The following is a 21,566-nucleotide window of genomic DNA, read 5'->3' as shown; positions in this document are numbered from 1 at the left end:
TCCCTGGAGTGACAAAGGGGCTGGAGCTGCTGGGGACGGGGCATGGCCTGTGTCTGGCAGCTCTGCTTATACCTACTCCCCTGGCCCCGGAGCGGGGAGAGAGCCAGCAGCTGCGCTTCTGTTCATACCAAATCCAGCTCCAAAGGAGTTAGGAAAGAGAATGGCAAATGGTGATTTACTCAAAACTCAGAGTAACCTGCAGGATATCTTTGTAGCCATAATATTGTAATATATAATATACATATTTTTTTAAATTTACTTTTAGTGGTTTTTTTTTTCATTCTACTACGTAGAAACCTAGTCTTAAATCTCACTGAATAGTCTCCTTGTTTTCCTTTTACTGTTCAAGCCATTTTGGTGCTGGAAGGAACAATATGAAGCCCAAATGAAAAAAACAGCCCTAGGTGTTGCTGTTCCCATAGAGGATCAAGGTGGTGCTCTGCCTGGATTGACCTTTGGGAACTGCAAGTCCAGGGTATGTTTTGGTAGCTCCTCAGGGAGCGCTTGCAAAGGACAGATCAGCTTTTGAGCAAGACGTCTCTGAGTCTGGAGCTGGCACCTTTCAGAGGTAGATGGGTGCAGAGGGAGACTCTTCACTTAAGCCTCTAGGCAGGCCCTGAGGTATCCTTACAGGTATCCTGATCTCATTCCCAATCACTGTAAGTTTATGGTTACTTTCTTTCCACTCCCCTTCTGCACCTATCCAGGGTAGTGTTTCTGTGTGTAGGATACATCTTTTGTGATGAAGGCACAGTGGAAATAAAGAATCCAGCATTTTTGAAGTGTCAAGCAGTCCTGTGCTTGTCTGATGCTTCCAAGCCACATTAGTATAACCACAGCTGTGATCAGAAGGCTGATGGCCCAGAGGTTTCTGCCCTGTGATTCTTGCCCATTTTGCCTGGCCACCTGAAGGGAGGAGGTAGCCCAGACGTGGGAGCTGCCAACAGTCTTCAGCTCTAGAAATGTCTTTGTCCTCCTAAGTTCTCCCATCAGTGTTAATGCAGCCAGCAGGTGTTCAGGTGGTTGGCACTTGTGTGTCCTGTGTCACTGCATCTCTGAAGGGATGCAGCTATTCCAGACAAAGTGAAGAAGCTTATACTGGGGGGGTGATTTTTGTTCTGGGAGCCAGCAGCACCCACACTGCTGGCTTCAGCTCTTACAGGTTTGTAATTTTAACAGAAGCAGGGGGGAAATCACAGCCTCAACTTTCATAGAAATTAGTTGTATTTAAAATGCATCTTTTTCTTCCTGATTTTGTAGCTGTGCTAGAAAGTCATTACACATGGATTTATTTTGCCTTATCTCTTGGATTATCATTGCCTTCCTTCCTTCCTTCCTTCCTGGAGGAATTTATCCAGTGTTCTGATTGCAGCTCCTTCCTTTTTTTTATCACCTCCTGTCTATGTGGCTTAAGATTTTGTATGTTTAACATAACTGAGCTGAGTATTTTGCAGCAGCTGAGAGCAAAGATAATATTCCACTGATTGACAGGATGGTTACGGTGAATATATTTGCAATCTACTTGCCTTGGCTATTTGCTGTTTTGGCTACAGACCTGCCTTTTTTCATTTTTCCTTGTATTTAGTTTCTTTTTTTGCCCTTGTATTTTATTTAATTTTTGCAACCGAGCCATGTATTAATCTGACTTTGGAGAGGGGGAAATGAAGACAACATTTTAGCTTTTAAGAAACTTCCACAGAGATTCAGACAGCTGGTCAAAGATAAATCCAGTATGCAAGCAGGGTCATGAGTATCTTAGAAAACAGCCATTTAAAATACCGTGGCATCAAATGTCTCTTTAGTTTCTTTCTTTGGTCTGCACTTGGAATTTGATTGCAGGGTATTGGTTATTTCTGGGCACATGCACAGGGAACCAACAGCAAGGAAACAGACAAAAAATATTTTAGGTAGGTGTTGAAGGGAAAGTGATATTATTTGGTTTTTAAACAAAAGAAGTCTGTAAGTTACTTGAGACTGTGACCATTGTCCTGCAGGGGCTGATCATTAGAACAAGGAGGTCATCATCTTTCCAGTACTGAACTGCCTTTTTCTGTGTGCATTGGCTGTGGGGAGTGAGGGTGAGTTTGAGGTATACCTAGAATGTGGTGATTAAGCTAGGAGGAATTTTTTAAGGCTTTCTATGGACTAGGAGAAATTAACATTTTTGTTGAAACATCTTTAATTTGGTTATTGAGGTCAATTGTGGTTTTTGTGTTAGTTTGACATTTAGTCTATAAAAGTTTTAAAGCATTTTATATTGAAATTGCATCTGCTTAGAGACTTACCCCAGAGCCTGAATCCTTTGTGTCACATAGTGCTGTTTTGTTTTGTTCTGCATATATTCTTCCTCCACAGTAGAACGATTTTCCCATAATTATTATTGAAATAGGGCATTTTTAAACACAAAATAGGTATCAACACAGCTTTACATCAGAGTGACGGTGATGTGTGATATGAAGCAGTTTGGGTTATTTCAGTGCAAGTGTCTACATATACCAGCTGCTGTAGCATGCTAATCAACCCTTTTAGGAGTTGTAGAGACAAACCCTGGCTGCTTGCCCGAAGAGAGAAAGATGATTAATTTAAATACTAAACACCAGTTGAGGTGATTAATTCTTAATGAAGTCAGTGGAAAACTGATTTTTCTTATATTCCCTGGAAGATCCTTTCAAAAGCTTTCCTTTTCCGGAATTTTTTTTTGTCCCATGTCTGTGGCACAGGATGTGACTTTGTTCTCAGCAGGTAGGTTCATTAGTTGGCATTTCTTGTATAATATCCAGCTGTGGAAAACTTATAAAATACTGGTATTTAGGTCATCTTAATTAGGTCTGGAAATAAAGATTTAAGATAAAGTGGAATAATTGTGCATCCTTCATTGCAGCTGAACTTCTTCAGTGAAAAGAGGGTGTGATTCCTGGACAGTATGAACTGATTTCAACAGAGTTGCTCCAAATCCACCTCTCTGGTGCTCCTGTGACAGTACTGGGAGTTGATGTGATTAAAACTAATAATTCTGGGGAGAGGTGAAAGATTGTGGCAGTTTTCAGCTGGGTTGGGGTCTGGGCTGGATATCCTTGCTCTCACTGCTACCTGTGTCCGTACCTTTTATGTGTTTTCTTCCTTTCTTCCTGGATGGATTTATCCAGAGTTATGCTTGTATCATGCCCTAGGTGAGAGGGAGCTCAGGTATCAGTGTTCCTGTCCCAAGTTTGGGTGAACAAACAGTTTCCCCCACTCCTTTGCGCCGACTCACTTGCTATGTAAGGTACCTAAAACACTGCAAAATCAATACTGGTGAAAATTGACGTGAGGTCTTTCATGCTGAGAGGGGTGGCAGTGATTCCTGTCCAGCCTATGCTGCATTTGAGGATAGCAAGCAAAAATAAGGAGGCAGCATTCCTGGTGCTGGGTTTAAGAAGCTGACAGCAGTGAGGGAAGCCAGAGGACTCCAGCAGGCAACTGGATGACCAGCTGGTGAAATGCAGTTGTGTGTGTTCCTGCCACCCACTGCATCTGCCTTAATGACAGATGCAAATGCAGGATCTTCAAACCCGTGTCTGAGAAACTACCGGTGGTGAAGTTGAGGATGGCGCATAACTTTGGGCAAGGAGACTCTTGGAAAAAGGCTTCAGTGGCAGCTGGAATGTGCACCTGGTGCTGTACAGGCACCTGGCATCTACAGGAGATACCGAGTGACTAATTTGATAAATTTAGTATGAAGAATGTGGCAAGGTTGTACCGTTGTTTATCTCTTTGACTAACAACATGCCAAGTATGCTTTTGGTGTTGTAACACCACAAGATGGGAGCGTGCCATTATTTGTGTTATTAAGCTAATGATGTATAAAGAGATATTGAAAAGCCAGCAGCTGTTATCTGCCATGTCACTTACCAGTGGTGCTGGTAGTTGAAACTTCCAGCTTTTGCTTATGGATCAGTGAAACTGAAAAAGGAAGAGGAGCTCCTCCTGATCTGAATATCTCGCAATAAGAGCATGCCTGTGTCCTCTCTGATTACGGATGGAGTTGTGGGAGAACCCATGGGTGCAGGAGACAGGGGTTTGGTCTCTTCTTCCTTGTCTATGCCAGCACATCCTGAAATGCAGACTTTTTTTTTTTTTTAGCATTTTGAAGATGTATCATATCTTGCACCAAATCTTCTAAAATCCTAGTTTAGACAAAGCCTGAGGGGATTTAGGTTTGCATATTTTTCCTAAGAGGATTATGCTTCACACTTAGTTGATCTATAAATTGTTTGAGGGGTTTTCTGTGATTTTTCTAAGGACACAAGAAGCTGCGTGCACATTCAAATTGTCCTGGAATGCGTTTTCTGTGGGTTAGTGATAGAAATTTGGTGTTTGAATTAATAACAAATTGAATCACTGAAACTCAGTGTTATTTTGAACTGAAAAACATTTTGGTAATCAGATTTGTGGCACGGCTGCAGGGACAGTTGTAGCAGCACAACTGGAGGGGCAAGGGAATTGCAGGAAGGATTAGAAACTGCTTACACTAGCAACAGAGAAAACAATTTATTGTGAAAATACAGACCAGAAATAAATTAATGAGCACCTTTCAAGCATATAGGAGTGCTCATGACATTCTTGAAACTCTTCGCTTGCAGATCAAGGGAGTAAGGCAGCTCAGTGGGAATTGGGCAAGAAATAGTGATAAGTCTTTGAAGACTTTTGTCGTTCATACTCATGAAGTCTTTGTCGAGGTGCTCTGTGTCTCAGCCATGACCCTGGGAACTGATGGGTGCTGGCATAGCTCCTGCCAGCCGGGTGCTGGGGCACAGTGCCACGGCTCTGCTGGCTGTTGCAGCTGTTTTGACACCCATCGACGGCGGAGTAGCTTCAATGATTGCTAGCTTAATTTCTCTTTATGAGCCTGTGGGTGGGCTGTGTCTTACACATTCATTTATGGTATTTATGGTGTTATTGTGGAGGGTTGGGTGCAGTTCTTGTTTTATGCTGCTGTCGGGGTGATTGGAGGTTGTGCAGCAGCAATGGCTGCTAAAATGAAGCCTGTACTGGGGCATCTTCCCTGCCTGCTAGTCCAGCCAGAAAACCTGTAATGCTAAGATTTCCATCATTATTTCTTTGAAGGTGGAGGAAGGATGTGACTCAGACATAGGAAAATGGTTTAAAACATAGCTTAGCTCACCTGTGCTGCTCATGGGGATGGTCAAGCGCTTCTGTTTAAACTGCTGTTTTATAACCAGTATTGCTGGTACTATCATCTTTCATCTCACTTCAGACACTCCTCACAACAGTGATGAGATGGACATCATGGAGAAACAAGTGGCACTTGCTTGGTAGAAAGTGCAAGGGGCAAAGAGAAGTGCCCCTGTGGCAGCGTGAAGGACAGGCAGTCTCTATGGATCTATGTCTGCATTATTTTGTCATAGCTCTGTACTTGTAGCGTTGCCAGCTGTACTGCAGCATATGTGGGACTGTGTTAGATGAGTGTTAAACCCTTGAAGGAAGGGGAGCACAAACTGAGGAGGAGCTGTTGAAAAGCTGAAACTTGTGCTTTGCTGTAGCAGCTCATATGGAGTAAGTTTGCTTCTGGGTGGAATCAAACGGATTAAGATAAGCAGAACAGAACAAAATTTATTAGTATCCAAGGGTGTGGCTTGGCTAGTGAAGGGCGGTTTGTGATCTTTACTCAGTAACAGCTCTGAGGACTTCCTTGTGCCCTCTAATAAGCAGTAATGTTTTGTGTTCTGCTTTCTCTGCAGACGTCGGCTGATCTCCCAGCGATCTTCTCTGGAGACTCTGGAGGACATCGAGGAAAATGCCCCACTGCGGAGGTCATTTTATTTACTCTCTCTGGCTTCTTGTCTGTAAAGCACATGCATGGGCAGGCTTGCTCTCCCTGCTCATGTTGAAAAGTAGCTGGGTCTTCACATTAAGATATTCTTCATAGTGAGTAAAAGTGTTAAAACTTCACATGCCGTGCAAGGTGGTGGCTGATATGAATTGCACATTCCCTGGCTTTAGGTCAATAAACAAAAAGGCAGTATTTAGACAAAATGCCAGGAATTAAAATGCCAGATTTGATTAATAGTCACCATTGTCACCAATGTGAATGACTAGCCCCTAGTCAGTAGTACATCTGTGGTACATTTAAAAAGTATGTACAGATGGTTTAATACAGTAAGTTTTTGAAGGCTAGTATTTTTAATGAATTTTTACCATCTATTCTCTGAGCACATGCAAGCTTATTTCGATTACCAGCATTGCTGTCTGTGTATTGGCTGGTAGGTTTGTGACTGCTACCCCACTAATAAAAGTGCTCCCATCCTTGTTATGTTGGCCGCTCCAGTGCGGTTTGATTTGTGCATCTGGGAGACCACAGCTTCCTTCTCTGGGGACCACAGTAATTAGTCGCTAGGCAATCCTCTGGGGTGATGGAAAATGGAGCAACTGCTTAACAGTTCAAAAACTGGCTGGTCAGTAATCTGACCAGTGCATGGAATGCTTCCAGGTCAGCTGTTCAGCAAGACCGCAGCCTAAGTTTGACTGCCTCTTTATCTTAGGACCTGTAGTTCAGCTGGTTTATATTGGTGTTTAGCCTACAGCCTTGTTTATCCACATGCAGATTGGCTGTCTCTCCTTACCTCGAAACAAAGATAGCAGAGGCTGTACCAATTGGCTTTTTACCAAAGCTTGATTATTTTTACAAAGCTCACTGTTGCATGCTTACCAGCACGTTATGAAGTGTTCCCATAAGTGATTCAAATATGTATAATTGGTAAAAGATATAAACAAAGTATGGTTTGCCAGGCAGTATTTTTACTTGCTAATTTGCAGAATTGGTGGTAGAATGTCTCTCTTGGTGCCATTTTCCTGTGAAGAAGCTAACAAGGCTAATTGCAATCAGGGGTGAGGGAATCTCAAGGCCTTTACTAGCAGGAGGAAGGCAGAAATGGTAAAGTGATGGGGTGCCCCTCTCAGGGTCTGCCCGTGCCACACTGTGGTGTTTGGGTACAGTGGGTAGGGACTGGCACGGTGGTCTGTGGTTTCAGTCCAAGATAATAACCTCATGGGCTTGAGAAGCTGCTGAACTCTGCCTGTGCAGGGGAGAGGATGGAAAATAAAGGTTAGGGAAGCTCAGCAGTGAGGGACTGTGCTGGTCCGGTGCACTGGCAGAGGATGCTGGTCCCATAGGTGCCATGGAGGATGCAGCGGCCACGGTCCAGCCCTGGCTGTGCTGCGAGCACGGGACTCATCTCCAGTGCCTGCGAGCTCTGCCTCGCCCTGCAACAAAACAGCCCTGAGATGAAACAGAGAATGCTTTCACATGTGCTGTGGTTTCAGCTGATTAGAAAGAGCAAGGGTGGAAGGCAGAGGGAGGATACTGCTGTTTGTCTCATCTCTCCTCCCTCTGGCAATTTCTTTCTGTAACTGCAATTTATAAAGCACATTCAGATGTAAAATAGATTTAAGGCTTAATGTTTTGAAGAATGATTATTTTTTTTCCTGGGGTAGTTTATTTTCTTTTCAGTTGTTTTGTATACTGTCAGGAATGTGAAAAGTAATATTTAGAGTTAAAATCAAACAGGAATTATCTTTGCCAATAGGAGATTTTAACTATTTCTAAAATTAAAACAAGAAAGACCTTCCCACAATGGCTCCTTTATCAATAGGTGAGGAGCATACAAAAGTGTGGGTGTTGGTGTGAGTGGGGAAAATTGCATATTTACTAGGTTTTGGTTTGGTTTAATTTTTTTTTCTTCTCAAAGCTTGGGCTAAGCTGTCATGGCAGATTACAGGAAGTTTTACTTTGCTGAGATTTTTTGATTTTTTTTTTTTTAATGAAGGGAGGGGGATGGTGCCTTTTCTCATTATTATTTTAAATATTTTTTTTTGTTTGAGCTGTCACGTTTCCAGACTTTTTGTCTTTATTGTTCTTGCTGATTCCTAGCACAGGGTGACTTGAATCATTTGTCTCGTCTTTCCTTCCTGCTTTTGTGTAGACTTCTTGGCGGTACAGCAGGGAACTGAGAACTTTTTTTTTCTTCTCCCTCCCTTCCCTCGCAACTGATTTATTTTTCAGATGTCGGACACTCTCAGGATCACCCAGACCAAAGAACTTTAAGAAGGTTCATTTTATCAAGAACATGCGGCAACACGATACCAGAAACGGCAGGTACTGTGCATGCAAAGGCTGCTTCTGCAGAGGCAACCCATGGGTTCTGAGGGAAGGGGCAGGATCAGCATCCCCCTGCAAGAGCACAGCCGTTGCCGCTCACCACCTAATGGTCTTTGCCAAATAATCTCTGAGGGTGCAGGCTGCAGTGCATGCTCCATTCCCTAGGGAAGTACATGTCAATGGAAGTGCTGGCCCACAGATTTTAAGATCTGTGTCTCCTTAATGCAAATAACCTGCAAAAAAGGAAAATCTGTGATGATGCTGGAGCAAACCAGGCATAATCTGGTAGCGTTTTTTCAAGGATGTTGCCAAGTTCTAAGTGTGAGAGGGGAACACAGCTGAAACTGCCTGGACCAAGTTTAGCAATGGTTCAAGGATACTGCCAACATCTATTAGTGGATACAGCATGCTGGTAAATGCACAGCCAAGGATTGTTGTGGCAAGATGAGGCATGGGATCCTAGTTTCCATGGCAGATATAGGCAGAGAGGCTTCCAGGGGATGTGTGAGAGGTGCACCTGTGTCTGCAGCATGCCCTGAGCTGGGATGTGGACTGCCCAGGTTACAGCCATAGGCACTGGTGGGACCTGTACAGCAGCCCTTGGCTGAGACCTGGCTTACTGCAAAGATGTATTCCCATCTGCTGAAGGTGTATCCATCAGCAAAATAGGATGCGGTGTCATCCAGCTCAGAAGTGAAACTGGCTCCTCCCTGCTTATAAAGAACATATCTGTCCTCTCTGATTTTTCCAAAGACAATTTTTCCTTGTGTCTTGGGATTTTTTTTTTCCTTGTTCTTCCAAATCTGAGTAGTTTTGAACTAGGCCACCTAAATAGGGTGCATGTAGATTAAAGTATCCCACTGAGAGTTGACCCTTGCACATGCCTGTTCTCATAAAACTGCCATGGCTGAGAACCATGTATGCTTTGTTGGACTGATTTGTGCCTGTAGCCTTTGATTTCCATCAGACATGGAGCCACATCAGTAGAAATTCTGGCACTGCATTGAACCACAGGTTTTATGAATTGAATTCTGATAGGTGTTACTTGGCTCAAGAAAAATTTTCTTCACTTACTCTCACACATACAATTGAATGCAGTGAAAGGTAGTAATTCACATGAATGCTGTGCAAGGTGGCCCTGAGAGATTTTAAAAACAGCTTTTAGACCCAGCTGTAGTATCAAACAGACACACGCAGAACTATTGACTTGACTATTTTCTGACTAGCTGCTGATTATTGTCTTTATAAAAAATACATGTGGAATCAAACACTGAAAAGCAACCCTTTAATTTTAGTCAATTTTGTGCATAAGTAGATATATGCTCTGGGAATTTCTTACAGTAGAATATGCTTACAAGGTATTATGCAAATTCCAAAGAGAAAAATTTCTGAGATGTGTATATAAAATCTAGGCATAGACTTGACAGAAATAATACCTGCAAAAGAATGAATAAATATTTGATTTGTAAACTCCTTTCTTGATGTTTTGCAAAGGAGTATTTTTAACATATATGCAGCATTTTACCTTAATTCAAAGATCAGTCATTATGTCTGACAATATAACTGAATATTTTTCTTGCTAAGAAAGCTGTGAGAAAGCTTCCGTTATTCAACTGGCTTCTTAACTTTATCAGCAGACACAGTTTTCCAGAATATTTCCACAATAATCATAAAGATCTCTTTATCTAGAATACAAATACAATAAGAATGAGGACACAGTTTTGGCAATAATTTTCATCCTATGGTTGTAGAGCTGCAATGATGCTAGCTAAAAATAAAATGCAGAGTTAACACTTTGTGTCACCCCTATGTCTAGCAGTAAGTAATTTGAGGGCACTCTGGTTTTCCCGGGGGTCTGGATGTAGTCACTGGAGTTAATCGGCATTCTGGATGAAAAAGACCTCTAGAAATACAGGTGGATCTGCTTTGTGTATTCATCCTAAAATCAACAGTGTTTCTGAGTACGTTAAGACTTATGAAGCTGGTGTCCTCCCCAGCTGCCTGTGACACAGAGGGGCACGGGTGTTGTAATGGATATAAAACCCTCCTGGGGCTCCTTTCCATGCCTGAGACCTTGTCCCAGGTGGCTCATGTATGGTTGTGCAGGATGCAGGTGCTGAGCTGGGCTGGAGTCAGGCTCTGAGCTCTCTCCAAAACCCCTGACCCTTCTGCCACAGCATGTCAGTCTTTCACTCAAGATGAGGAACCCAGTTTTGAAAACATCTACACGGAATATATTTTTGGGTGGTGAATTTCATGACTGGGTTTTAAAATAGCCAGCACTTTCAGAAGTTGTTTCTGTGGCTTGTGACTGTGTCACAGCAAAGAAAACTGTAGTGTGAGTGATAGCTCAGGGCTCCGCTCTCCAGTAGCTGCCTTTGTTTGCATCTCTCAGCCTGTAAGGTGATGTGTCCTTGTCCTGTGGCACTGAGAGCTGTTCCCCTCTCAGCCTCAGGGATGACGTGTTGAGCAGCAATGCTCTGGGTCCAGCCTTTGGCAGTCCTGCAGCAAGGTAGGACCCACTGTGGTTAAAATAAGAGCTCAGTTATTTAGCACAGAGAAAAAGCTCATACAGAAAAATACACAGACTGGAGCTTAATCAGTGTGTCCTTGTAAAGCTTCCTCTTGATAGTTCTGATCACTGGTTAAACCGGTTTCTTTGGATTTCTAGGTCGTGGCTTATTAAAGGAGTTAGAAATTAAGGTTCCTAGACTATATTAGCAAAGCAGTCTTGTAAAACAGCACAAAATAAATTTTCACATTTAAAGACAAAGACAAGTCAACCTTGAAATACAAACTAGCACAGGTAGGCACCAGCATATGGTTTTACCCACTTTACTCAGCAGGTTTATTGGCGATATCCTCCGTAAACACTGAAGCAGAACATTAGCAAAAATGAGCCACCAAAACGGCAACCTGAGCCAGCTGAACAAACAGTTACTGGTGAGAATGGGACAAGAAGGACTCTAGAGTTATCATATATAGCAGGTATAAAAAGCACTAAAACAGCGTTCCTCTCCCACCCCCATGCCATTGCTTTTTAATTTTTTTTTAGTAAACACATCTGAGTGAAGGCCAGACACCATCATGAAATGTTTCTTTTGCTGCTCTCTTAATTGCACACACATGCAGACTAAGAGGTTGATGATTGGCAGCACCTTCACAGTTCATAATAACTCTCAGCCAACTTCTAATTGCCCTTGAACTTTTGAGATTCCAAAATGAGGGCTGCTACCCTGACAGCATCCATGGTTTGTGTGTTCACCTTTGCAGGGCAACAGAGCCCTGGCAGTCAAAAATCATCATTCAGGAATGAGAAAAGAGGCTGCAATATTCCACGTGTGGATGGTATATGTGATGTATATCACATTGTCTGACGGCAGCCCTTTGAAGCAACACAATCAAACCTAGACAGATGCTGCGGAAAGCAGACATTATTCTTCAAGTCTATCAAATTACTGATTCTGTTGAGAGCTTCGTACTCATTAAGGTTTTTTGCAGTATACACTTCATAAAGAAATTGGAAGATTAGCTTTTATACCCTTTTGCACATTGTCAGAATTCTCTTGCAAAATAATGGTTGCTCTGAACTATAATAATTAGCACAACTTTTCAGTGAAATGTGAGAATTAAAGAATGAAAACCTTTTGTGAAGTGGTTTTAAACATGTCTAGATGGCACAATTGGAATCAAGGCATGTAAACACTCTCACACAGCTTCTGAGATAGCTCCTTCAGAGGTGTGCAGGATTGTAGATGCCCTTTGTTGAAGAGTTGAAATCCAGGAAAATACTTTTCTCCCATAAGCAATAATTTGATTTTCTTGAGCAGCAATGGACTTCCACAACGACTTCTTCTCCAAAGCATACTTTGTGGCAAGTTTCTGGACTTTCTGCCCCAGCAACCAATTGCAGGCCTTCAGATTTTTTTTGCTTCTATGCATGTCATCAGACCTATACATAAAATGCTATTTTATCCCTCTATGATGAGTATTTGGCCACTGCTTTCCCCACTTCCTTTCCAGTCCAGCTCCTAAAGCTGTTTTGCATCACTCTCCCCTGGCAGCTTTGGAGATGAGGTTTTGTGGCATCCTAGCTGTGGAGGCCGTGGGTTCCTCTCATGCTCTGCCTGGGAGATCTTTGTATAAAGAGGATATGCTGATTTATGGAAAGAGAGGCAATACTTGGGTCCCAAGGGAAAGAAATCTGAAAAAAACAGAGGCTGGGCTGGTGCTTTTTATTTCCTTTCTTGTCTGATTCTTTCTGATACATACAGTTCTATGGTAACTTCCTACTGTTGTCTTTGCTTGTGGACATGGAAGCACCAGTTTGTTTTTCTTTTAAGTATTAAGAGTTGAGCGGTATTTTTAGGGAGGTGTAGGGCGTTGGTGGAAGAGCTGTATTTCCAGAAGCAACCAGGGAGGGGGATAATATGCTTAGTGGGTACTGTGGTTTTCCAAATTCAAAGATGCTTTCTGATGTCAGCCTCGAAACCTGTGCCAAGTTTCATACATCAGCAAACAAGGCTTCCAGTGAACAAGCAAGCTGTTGTGAGTAGCAGCCATTCAGCAGTAAGCAGTGGCAAGCACAAAATTAATCATATGCCAGGGTTTTTTTGCTTGTGGATTGCTGTTCCCAAATGGGAAAAATTATTCCTCCCTGCTCTGTAACTCAGTGCCGCACTGTGAGACCATCTTGAAGGATCTGAGATTTCACTTAGGTAAGGAGTGTTACAGCATTCAGACAACAATGAAGTTGTACTTCATCTGCTGCAGGAGAACTTCCTAAAGCTGTATGTGTGTTCATTATTAGAAACCCTTCTTCATTAAAGGTTATAAATCCCTCTTTGCTTTCAAACGGGATTTTAAGGAAGAAAATAGGATTGCTGTAACGGAGTAATCCAGGAGAAGGAAAATTGATCATTCTGCATTTTTCCAAGGATTACATGCAGCAGCTCTCTTGGGGAGCTAAACCTTTTCCAAGAACAATGACTAAGCTGGTCCCTTAAGGAAACAGTGTTCTAATAACAGCGTATCTGGTATGAGATTCATAGATGCATGTGCTGGTTTTCAGACAGCAAAGAGCAAAAGAGTTTGCTAGGGTTTGTTGTCCAGCTTTGACCAGTGCAGGACAAAGGATGAAAAATTCAGATTAAATCCTCACACACAGATCTGTGGGACACATTGTCAGAAAAAATCAATTTTGGAGAGTGGCAAGGCAGTGCAATAGCCCTGACAGCCAACGTAGTTGTAGGTCCTAGCATTTTCACCACAAGTGGAGATTTTTAGAAAGGTAAAATATCAGTAAATTCTAACACTAAACAGGTCAGAAAACATCACAAATTGCTGTCACTCTGTCTTAGAGGCATTTAACATGGTGCAGCCTGTTAGCCAACTTAAGAGGGAAGAAGGGTCAGTTGTAGAGTGGTACAATTTTTGGTGTCCTGAAGGTAATAAGGAAAAAGGGTCCATTTGTAAGCAGTTACATACTGGCGTTTTATATCTTACTTCTTGACCGAGCTTCTCTTTGCTTCTTGCAAGTCTGTATCTTCCAGAACTTTAATAATGTAGCTACTGGCATCCCACTCTGTTTTATGGGAAGTGGGTCTTGACTTCAAGGTGGTTTTGGTGTTGCTTAATATGTCAGAGCCTGATGGCTGAAGGCAGCAGTGTGTCTGTGTAACAGACAGGATGCTCCAAGCTATTTGATTTAAAGGAAAGTAACTCTATCTGAGCCAAAACCAGGACAGTATGACACAGTGACTTTGCAGATGTTGCAGAGATTTGGAGACTGGTTAGAAATACAAAGCATCTGCTCTGAGAGTGTCCTGGATTCTGAGGTAAGCACTCTGCAGGCAGATGATGTATGACTTCATGTAGTCAAATCTTGGCTAACTGCCTATGAGGAGCAAAGGCAAGCCATGCTTAGAGGAGGAGGGATTCAGCCCTGACATTGACTGAGACAGATGTAGCAGGAAGACGTGGGATTTGTTATGTCTGAGTGTCAATGCAACATCATAACCAAGAGGGCTAATGTGATTGAGCACAGAGGCTGGCAGAGTGTCATGGCTGGACATTGATCTTAAAGGTAAGACTGGAAGATATGCAACTTCTGAGGTCAGGGATAATGCCTGGAGACCAAGAAAGAAAGGTGATGGGGCAAAACTGGAGAAGACTCAAAAGAGGAATCTTGGAAACAGTGACAGGATCTGAAAATTTAGCATAATAGCAAACCTAGCCTGGTTGATGGATGAAGCCTATTTCAGGAACAAGAAGCTGACAATCAAGGGAGTCCTTTGGTTTAGCACAGAAAGGTCACAACCAGCAGGCAGAGTGTGTATCAGAGGTATTTGTTGGTGTGTGTCACCTGAGTTGCTGCTGGGTTTGTCTGTTGAGTTTCAGCCATTGTAGTGAGTTGACAGAATGGTCCTGTGCTTCTGTGGGTAGATTTCTTTTACTAGGAGAGCATCTGTCATGGATTCCAAGATAGACAAGATAGTCTTCATAGAAAGCCTGTAGAGGGAATGGGGCTCTACTACTCATTCACTGCTCATTTGCTGTGGCACAGGCTTCAGCACTTCTGTAAAGACTCCATAGCACAATATCTGTGAGATGTAAAAGAGGACGGAGAAATCGTCCATTATGGAAGTTTTATGATTGCAAATTTCTCAATGGTAACATCTAATGCTTTGCTTATTGTGGTGGCATTTTTAAATTTTAGTCTTTGATTTCTTTTATTTTCTTTTATATTTTAGAATAGTCCTTATCAGCAGCAGAAGATCCTTCTGTAGCATATTTTCAGTGCTGCCATATCGAGACTGTACCCAAGTCGGGTATGTATATTTATACGTGTACTGCATAGTCTTTCTGGGCCTGCATGTAGACCTGATAACAGACAACAGCATGATGAAGGCTAATGCTTTTACATACCAGCTCTGAGAAGAGATAAATGCTCTTAGGTGTATTTTCCTTTGTGGACCATTACCTGGTTAAAACTAGAGCTCTCAGTCCCCACTTTATTTATATGTGTTGTGGTATCTTTGATTATTAAGCTGGAGAAAATTACCCCCATGAAATCAATGTTCTTGAAAAAATGCACTTTTTTATTGTTTCTTCTGGCTTCACTCATCTTTGACAAAACAAATACTCCAGACAGCATGACTTTAATTGTGTAAGCCATCTTCACTGTCTCTTTCTCCTATGCAAACATAGTGCTATTATATCTAGATTTCCAGAACTATAAAGAAGCACTTGGATTCAAACAGAATACCTTTTTATTTATTACTTTTAGTCACTGGTCAGATCATTCAGTCAGTGAAAGCATTATTTTGGTGATAATTTTATACAGGTTCATAGCTGTCTCTGCAGCTGCCTCGCATCCCCTGACATGCTGAGACACTGTAACTCTGATAGAAAAGTACCTTTGGAATGAAGTAGTTCTCCGCTCTCCAGAGACTGAGAAAGCTTTTAGCTCTTCCACTGAAACCACAGAAGTGGAAGAAACTGGATTTGGCTGGAGGACGTGGCCTGGCAGACTCCGATGGCCAGCTGGGTGCAGTGCAAGGCTGGGATCAGCAGTGCTGGTGGGCAGCAGCTCTGTGACCCTGGGAGAGGCAGGAATAGCATGGCCACCATGCTCACTTGCCAGAGACCTGAGAAGTCCTTGTGGTTGACTCAGTGACTGCAGAGCACAAAATGCATGGGAAATAGTCAGTTGATACACTGAGGGGGGTTTGAAAGATCCACAAATCATCTACAGTCAAATCTTTCCACTGTATAAAAGACAAATTTGGCTCATATTTTCCAGCCATCTATTTAGTTCTGGAGAGTGATTTGTCACAATCTCCTTTTGCACCAGTAATTCAAAACAAAGGGAGATTATTTTTAATGCACAAAGGAAAGGAAGCACCTTTGTCAGAAGGTTGACTCTGTCTGCTAACTCTTACAGTAAATTTTTTCCCTTAATTAAACTGTGATGACACATCAGGCAAATTCTTGACAGACTGGAAGATTTGTTCTTTGTTCTTGAGTAAACTGTCATTCTTTTATGGTCATCATCCTGTGGAAATTGCCTCTTCATTGAAAATTGAACACATTTTGAAATTCTGATGACTGGTTATACCTTCTAAATTACAGCAGTAACGAGCCCAGCTGCAAAACTAAATATTATTTCAGCATGTCATGTCTTGTACTGTGCTTGCACAGCAAGAAGAGCATGGGATGAGAAGGTAGCAAGTGCCAGTACACAACAATCCAACCCTGTTCCTTTGGCTAAAAAGCCAAGATTTAAAAAAATGCCCTCCGTCTTTCTTCCAGAGCATCAGAGGAAGAGAGAAACAATTCAGTGGCACCTCCTTCCAGGAACAGCTGGTGCAAAGAACAGATGAGGCAGTATAGCATAAACTGTAGCCACTCTGTTCAGGCTGCTTGCTTACTTGCACATTTTGGATGTGAAGTAGGAGGGGGGAGAGATACTGGATACTCTTATGAAGTACTGTAATGATAGTATCTTTTAGCTTGGTTTTCTCTGAATCCCTGGATTGCTGATGTCTGTCCCCAGGTAAGATGTCCCAACTGGTTGTTCTGCAAATATCACTGAACAGATAATGAAAAGAAGCAGTTCCTTGCAGGGAGCCATGGGCACATCTGAAATCTGAACTGAAGAGAGCCCCGGCAGGAGTGGGAGGGTAGGATGGATGAGCAGGCAGAAGGAACTGTGCCGTGTGAGACGAGCACATAATGGAGCTGCTGCTGCTGCTTCTCCACCTCTGCTCCAACTCACAGGCACTGTGGCCAGTGAGGAAATCTCCAGGCAGAGTTGTTTTGTGGAGGCTGCCAGCCCATGTTGTACTCGAGGCAGTGCGGAAGAGCTGTACTCTACCAGTGCTGGTAGATACAGTCTGCAAGAACAGATCCATTATAGAATTATGGTAAAAGGCACCTTCTGAAGTCACAACTCTATGTACCTGTCCTGTGTGGATGGGACAGCATCACCCCTCACCACTGAGGTGCAAGAAGTGTATTCTAGACTGTGGCCCTCACTTGCCTGTCCTCCATACAGAGGTCAAACTACAACTGCAAGAATCCTCCCCAAAAACCTCTGAACCATGATTTTTAAGTGGTTGTACCAATACAAATGGAGGTCTGGGGAGAGAGGTGTATTTGTACATGAGGGGATGAAGTCTGAGGTACCCCTGGAATAAGTTTCCTAAATGCTTACTTTTCTTCCTCTATCTAGACCAGCAGAGCAAGCGTGAGAGCAGATATATAGCCAGGTGAAAGCAATGTAAGGAAAGCTTCACTGCAAGTCAGGAGCTGAAGGAGGTGCTGAGCATCTTGCTTGCTGGTATTCCTTGCCCTACAGTATCTCTTGATGTTACAGCTACCTTAGTGGTAGCTAAGGGGAGTCATGGAGTGATGTGAAAACACTTTTAACAGTGTTATTGCCTCCATTCTTAATTGGACAGACACAGAAAGGTTGCCTGAATGTTTGGCTTTATGATATACAGAGTCATTGTGTGATACACAGGTTAGAGGCAAGTGCTAGTACTGCACGTTTGGGTTGTGCAGTTGCCTCTCGTTTTTCAATGCATTGGAAACCTTAATGGATAAAGGGTTCCTCTTTCTCCTTTAAATATAAATATATCCTTTAAATATAATATTCCAAAATATGTAAGATCTGCTTTGTGAATTGTGTTGAAACTGCCTCACTGTTCATGTACTATCTTCCTTGCCAGAGATCAGCATTAATCCCCATCTAGTTCTGTAGATGGGCAGAAAATTGGAGGTGTTGACCTCCCATTTTTAGCAGAGGTGCATCTTGTGCATCCTCTGAGCTGCTGTGTCACACACCTCCTCTGTCAGAGGTTGGTTGTCACTGTAGAAGCTCACAGAAAATGGACTTGAGCCTTGATAATGTTCCACTTCCAGGACAGGGGAAGATGCCTCAGGTCAGCAGCAGGTAGCTGTGCTACCACACACACCCTCAGCACAGGTGTGTATACCCACATGCTGACCTGCTCTGGGCCCTCAGAGGGGATTTGTGTCATGGCAAACTAAAGAGTGAAGCCATTTGCAGATGGATTAACTAAGACTTGAAGGAATTATTTGTTTGGAGATATGTTCCAGATGGTTTGAGGTGAATTGGATTTCAGCCCTTTGAGACAGGAGACGGGGATCAGACACAGCAGATATTATCCTTTTAGCCATTAGGGAGGTCATGCTCCGGACACTTGAGTCCCTAAAGACGAGCTGTTACAGCCAGACTCTCCGGGAACATTCCTGAAGCTTTCTGCCCACTCCACTCCCCAGTATGGTGTGTGTAAGGGCACTCTGTGGACCCACCATGTGGCCCCAGCCAGGATGGAGAAGAAGCAGGTTCAACTCTCCCTTCTCTGGAGAAAGCAGATATCCTGGGCAGGGGAGAAGGGAGACAATTCTCCATTGCTTGCCTGTTCTTGGAGCTTCTTTAGGCACCACTTCTCCATCAGCTTCCAAGGAGATGGTGCAACTCTGGCAGTGCTCATAGATGTTGTCAAAGTTGCTCCATGTGGCTGGCAGGACATGGTGGCCTGCAAAAATGGTCTGCATATGCTTGCAGCCAAGAGAGGACAATCCAGTCCTCATTAGTATAGCCTAAGCAATTTCAGAAAAGGACAATGGCAATGTTTGTCTGTCACTGTTGGAGGTGTTACAAAGGAGGAAGAAGGTGCCCAAAAATAAAAGGTATTGCAGTTAGTTGGGTTTACAGTTCTGATGTGAGGTTTGTTTTTTATCTTTGGCACACACCATTATGCTTCATGATTTAAAAATCTGTTTTGGAAAAGGCACTTTTTAGGCTTGTTTTTATCAATGGCAAAAGCATCCACAGATTGAAATTGTACCAATTCTTATGATATTTTTGTGATGTTGTAAGAACTCTTTTAAGAGCTTCCAAGTTTCTGTGAAGTCCTGTCCAGAAGATGAATCTGGAGGACCTGGGGGAGGAGGAGAGCTGGCAGTATGACACAAATGCAGCACTGCAGCCTGGTTAGTCTTACAAGAGCACTCAGACCTGAGCTTGCAGTGACTGACTGACAGCAGGGCTGGAGGTGATGAGCTACAGGACAGAAAACTCAGAGCATCAGATAGTGCACATTCTTATAAAGATGGCCAGTTAATCTCATCTTTTCTTCTTCGTGGCATTGAATTCATTAAGTGGTTAGAAATCTACCTGCAGGAGGCATAGCTGCTGAATATTGCTGTCTTGGCAAAAATACAGGTATTCATCTGACGAAACTTGCCTCCAGCTAAAGGAAATAATGCAGTATGAGTAATCAAATGGATTGAAGCCCAGGAAACAGACTATTCTTCTGAAGTAAAGCAGCAAGTCACTAGATAAAAAGAATTTTTGTCCTTCTCAGAAATGCTACTTGCCAGCTTCATCCAGTTTTTAAAGATAAGTCACTGCTGAATTTAACTTCAGATTTAGCTAAATGCTGGCCAGAACAATATGTTCAATGATGCCAGGATCAAGAGGTTTTCAGTATAATCACCCCAAATAAATATCTAACCAAAATGATCAATTAGTCCACAGACTTGGCATTCCCAACAGCCTTCTTTCCTAAACTCTGCAATCTTTTTTCATATTTAGTGTTTAAACTGGGTAAGAAAGCCATATGCAAAATGAGGCAAAAAGAAGGACTTGTCTTGCTGCCATCAGTTATTTGGCAAGTTAGTGAGTGTGGAAAACAGGGCAATATTTACAAGAGAAATGAGAGCATCTAAATTGCCATATGGATAGTAGCAGACAGCAAAGCAGAATACTCTGTTTCATCCTTCGGATTTGTTACGGAGTTCCTTGCTGTTCTTCTCCAACAGATTTTGTATGTAAGGAAATTTTGATTAAGTCATCAATCTTGAGGGCTTCTCCTAAGCATGTATCATTCTGTAGGCCTGGGGAAGAACAACTATCTGTTTTTAGCCTGTGACAGGGAAGCTGAAATATCCCTGCATTTCTTTGCTATTGCCCATTTTCCCTACTTCTCACAAATTGAACAAAAAATGAAACCAAGCGCCTATTAGCTTTGCAGAAAGACACATAAATCTGAAACTTTTTTCTCACAATAGGACATTTCAAAACTCACTATCTCATGTATGAATTTTATAGAGCTACCATTGCTCTTTCTTGTGAGTTGCCCCGTTCCCTTAGGTTGAAATTGGCCAATGAATCTCCAAAAGTTAGTAAGTTTAATTCTGAACTTTTACTCTGTGTTGGGCAAAACATCAGGAGATGAGCTGGCATGCTGACAGCTAAATATCTTTGGAGAGGGAAAAAGGAGGCTGACCCATTAGAGCCACCTTTCCAGGAGTTTTTTTGCTGCTCCTCGCTGTAAGTTGCAGGTGGAGTTGTTCTGGCAACACTAATGGCATTAGGATCTGAAAGCTCTTGATCAATTATAGCAGGCAGTCTCAGGCAGTGGGAGATCTGCTGCTGGTCTGACTGGCAGTGCATCTTTTCCAGAGCTCTCATTGTCCTTGTCTTTATAAACAGAGATGATAAGTAACAACTATTTACACTGACAGGTGAGAGTGGCATCTTTTCTTGATGTCTCATGAACCTCTTTTGCTTTTAGAATAAATCTTAGCAGTGTGGGGGGAATAGCTAAGCATAAAATACAGGCACAGACGGCTGACATCTCTAAACAACAATTATCAGATTCCTTTTTGCAATAAGCAGAAGGCTTTTTCATGTATCTGGAAGTCTGTTTAATATTTCATGGACTCCTAAATTATTCACAGGTTAGAGTGCTCAACTGTTACTGTCATTTAAAGAGCAAGTGCCCAGCAGGAGTGTTGCATGGGACTTTGTAGATCACGTCAAAGCATAACATTTGGTTCGTTAAAGAAGTGTTATACTTCCGAAGGTAACGGCATCCAATTTATACTCTGTTAATCCTGGCTAATAAAAGACATGGTGAGATTGCTTGTTTTGATCCTTATCTATCTGCTCAGTAAAACTTTTCACCATCTGACAGCAAATCTGGGATCCCATGTCACCTGGTATGGTTCCTAGAAAATCTGTGAACTCTGTTAGATGGAGAAACTTTCATTTTTTTTTCTTGCTAAGGAAACTACCCAGTCTGACTACTCAGGAGACTGTTGGTCACATTCCAATGCCAGAGACTTTTACTGCTGGGATTGAAGCTGCTTCTTGGTGGGTGGCTCTGGTGACCCAATGAGTCCCCACTTGACTCCTCACACACGCCATTCAGATCAGATTTCCTCACCAGTTTGACCCCAGGTTTCCCGTGGCAAAGTCTCAGATGTCTCATTCCATAAAGCCATTTATTCATGGTGCAGTAACACAGAAACAGTCCAAGCTGGTGCCTCTGAAATGGGTTCCCAACCAAGGAACCACTGGGCATTTATA

At 42.6% G+C, this 21,566-nt stretch overlaps 1 protein-coding gene across 3 annotated transcripts in view; it reads left to right on the top strand.

Annotated features, from left to right (window-relative positions):
- CABLES1 (Cdk5 and Abl enzyme substrate 1) overlaps positions 1–21,566 on the top strand; it is a 71,177-nt gene that overhangs the window by 28,190 nt on the left and 21,421 nt on the right. For 2 of the 3 annotated variants that reach the window (XM_068190730.1, XM_068190745.1), the window contains exons 2-4: positions 5,742–5,813; positions 8,063–8,155; positions 14,911–14,988. In XM_068190730.1, the coding sequence (XP_068046831.1) occupies positions 5,742–5,813; positions 8,063–8,155; positions 14,911–14,988 (243 nt within the window). The remainder of the gene's footprint in view (positions 1–5,741; positions 5,814–8,062; positions 8,156–14,910; positions 14,989–21,566) is intronic. The other variant, XM_068190740.1, reaches the window with a different exon arrangement.

The sequence above is a fragment of the Anomalospiza imberbis genome, chromosome 1 (genome assembly GCF_031753505.1).
Source record: "Anomalospiza imberbis isolate Cuckoo-Finch-1a 21T00152 chromosome 1, ASM3175350v1, whole genome shotgun sequence".
In the NCBI taxonomy this organism is placed as follows: domain Eukaryota; kingdom Metazoa; phylum Chordata; class Aves; order Passeriformes; family Viduidae; genus Anomalospiza; species Anomalospiza imberbis.
Note: the sequence above shows the minus strand (reverse complement) of the source record. Positions and strands in the feature narration are given on the sequence as shown.